General features: G+C 43.0%; 1 protein-coding gene across 1 annotated transcript in view; it reads right to left on the reverse strand.

Annotated features, from left to right (window-relative positions):
• LOC144960085 (cell adhesion molecule Dscam1-like) overlaps positions 1-2,500 on the reverse strand; it is a 115,624-nt gene that overhangs the window by 43,339 nt on the left and 69,785 nt on the right. Inside the window, 1 exon segment of the mRNA XM_078893033.1 lies at positions 1,727-1,913. Coding sequence (XP_078749159.1) covers positions 1,727-1,913 — 187 coding nt within the window.

Raw genomic sequence — 2,500 nt, forward strand, 5'->3', positions numbered from 1 at the left:
CCGAAGTAAAACTGGCCAACACACAAACTGCGTGTAACCTTGAAGGTTTATAGTCTGGTTAATACAGTTTAGTGAGAACAACTCACAAACGCGGATGGCAAAAACAATAACAAAGGCCTGAGTGACGTCATCTTCGAACTATCTAAAGATTGAATGCGCTTGGCCAACGAGTTCACAGCATTGCCATCCGGAAGTATAACGGACCAACACACAAACTCTGTGTAACCATGAACTTTTATAGTCTGGTTAATACAGTTCAGTGAGCATTACTCATAAACGCGGATGGCAAAAAACAATAACAAAGGCCTGAGTGACGTCATTGCATACTATCTATATAAATGACCCATCCCTCGTTAAAAACTCTCAAACACGAGGGGCATCACGAAGCTTACACTTAAGTCCCAAGACTTCAGGGGTTTTGCCAAGATGAGGGTCATTTTAATCAATTGATATTTGAAGGACGAATTTTCTGACCAAAATTGTAAATATGTTTTTGTACAGAGTACGTCAGATTTGTATCAATGAGAACCAGGCCCATTCCTTAGTCCCCCCCCCCCCCCCCCAAACTTTCCTCTTTCCCCTCCACCCCACTTCCATCTCACCCATATATACAACCATATGCCCTGCAATTAAAAAAATAAACATGATAACATTATGATCTAATCAGCACTCTCTCTCTCTCTCTCTCTCTCTCTCTCTCTCTCTCTCTCTCTCTCTCTCTCTCTCTCTCTCTGTCTTTCTTTCTATCTCACTCACACCCCCCACCCCCCGTCATTTTTAGTTTTGTGCAGCGTCTAGTGAGTTGTCTTTTAGTAGAGCTCAAAGAAAAAAAGCGATCCCATTGGTTGAACTATTGAATACAACTCATGATTTATTTTCTTTTGTGGCCAAAGGCTGGTCTTTTGACGTCATTTGTTGGTCAGTTGAAATAAGTATGTGATGATTCAATCCAAAGCTCAACGAATTCGCCACCTGGATAACTGGACATAGATAGTTCGAAGATGACATCACTCAGATCTTTGTTTTTGTTTTTTGCTATCCGCGTTTATGAGTTATGCTCCCTGAACTGTTTTAACCCGACTATAAACGTCCATGGATACACACAGTTTTGTGTGTTGGTCCGTTATACTTCCGGATGGCAATGTTATGAGCTTCTTAGCCAAGCGCATACTATCTATAGAATGTGTGAGACGAAACCATCAGACGCTGCTGTTCAAGAAAAAAGAATCGTCTGCACTTACCGTGGCCTTCGTAAAGTTATGGCCTGATACTGACCAAAAAATGACGTCAAAATGCCAGTCTTGTGCCACAAAAGAATACAAATCGGGAGTTGTATTCAATAGTTCAACCGATGAAACAACTTGTTTCCATGAGCTCTACTAACGACAACTCACTAGGCGGTGCAAAAACCAAATAATGACGTCAAACTGCCGGTCCTTTTGGATTTCAGTGTCAGGCTATAACATAACGATGGCTACGCTGACACTGACCATTAAATGACGTCAAACTGCCAGTCCTTTTGGATTTCAGTATCAGGCTATAACATAACGATGGCGACGCTGACACTGACAAAAACATGACGTCAAACTGCCGGTCCTTTTGGATTTCAGTATCAGGCTATAACTTAACGATGGCTACGCTGACACTGACCAAATAATGACGTCAAACTGCCGGTCCTTTTGGATTTCAGTATCAGGCTATAACATAACGATGGCTACGGACTTACCCGCTCTGACAGTGACGTCATTGCTGATGACCGATCCGGCCAAGTTGGACGCTAGGCATCGATATTTCCTTTTGTGGACATCCGCCCTGAAGTTGGATACGGGGAATGGGTGGAAGACAAGGGTGTTGTTTGGAAGAATGGTGAGGAGATCGGGCACGTCATCGACGGGGACACCGTCATCTCGTATCTGGTGAGGGCATGGATTTGTATAGATTATATTATTATGGTCAGACTATAGATAGTGGTAGTTGTAGAAAAGAGTGTGTAGGGTAACGTAGTTACCAAGAGCTCTCACTTCTCTTAACCGCAATGCTATTGTCGCGTGCCATGCGAGACAGCGAGGTGGGTGTGCTCCGCGTGTATCATGCGCGCTTGGCTTACTGATACAATGAAGAAAATACGAGTAGAAGACGGAAGATGCTTGACTTCACCAAAAGCGGGAAGTGAGAGCTCTTGGTAACATAACAATCGTTACCTACGCGCTCTTTGGTTGTAGTGGTGGTAAACGTGTTGGTTTGGTGGTGGTGGGAGTGATAGAGGTGGTAGTGGTGGTAGTAGTTGGAATTAGAAGTGTTGGTAGAAGTGGAATAGTTGTTGCTGTAGCAGTGGTGGTAGTAGTGGTAGTAGTAGTAGTAGTAGTAGTAGTAGTAGTAGTAGTAGTAGTAGTAGTAGTAGTAGTAGTAGTAGTAGTAGTAGTAGTAGTAGTAGTAGTAGTAGTGGTAGTAGTAGTAGTAGTAGTAGTAGTAGTAGTAGTAGTAGTAGTAGTAGTAGTAG

The sequence above is a fragment of the Berghia stephanieae genome, chromosome 14, assembly GCF_034508935.2.
Source record: "Berghia stephanieae isolate SIO BIC M18660-M18661 chromosome 14, UCSD_Bste_1.3, whole genome shotgun sequence".
Taxonomy (NCBI): Eukaryota; Metazoa; Mollusca; class Gastropoda; order Nudibranchia; family Aeolidiidae; genus Berghia; species Berghia stephanieae.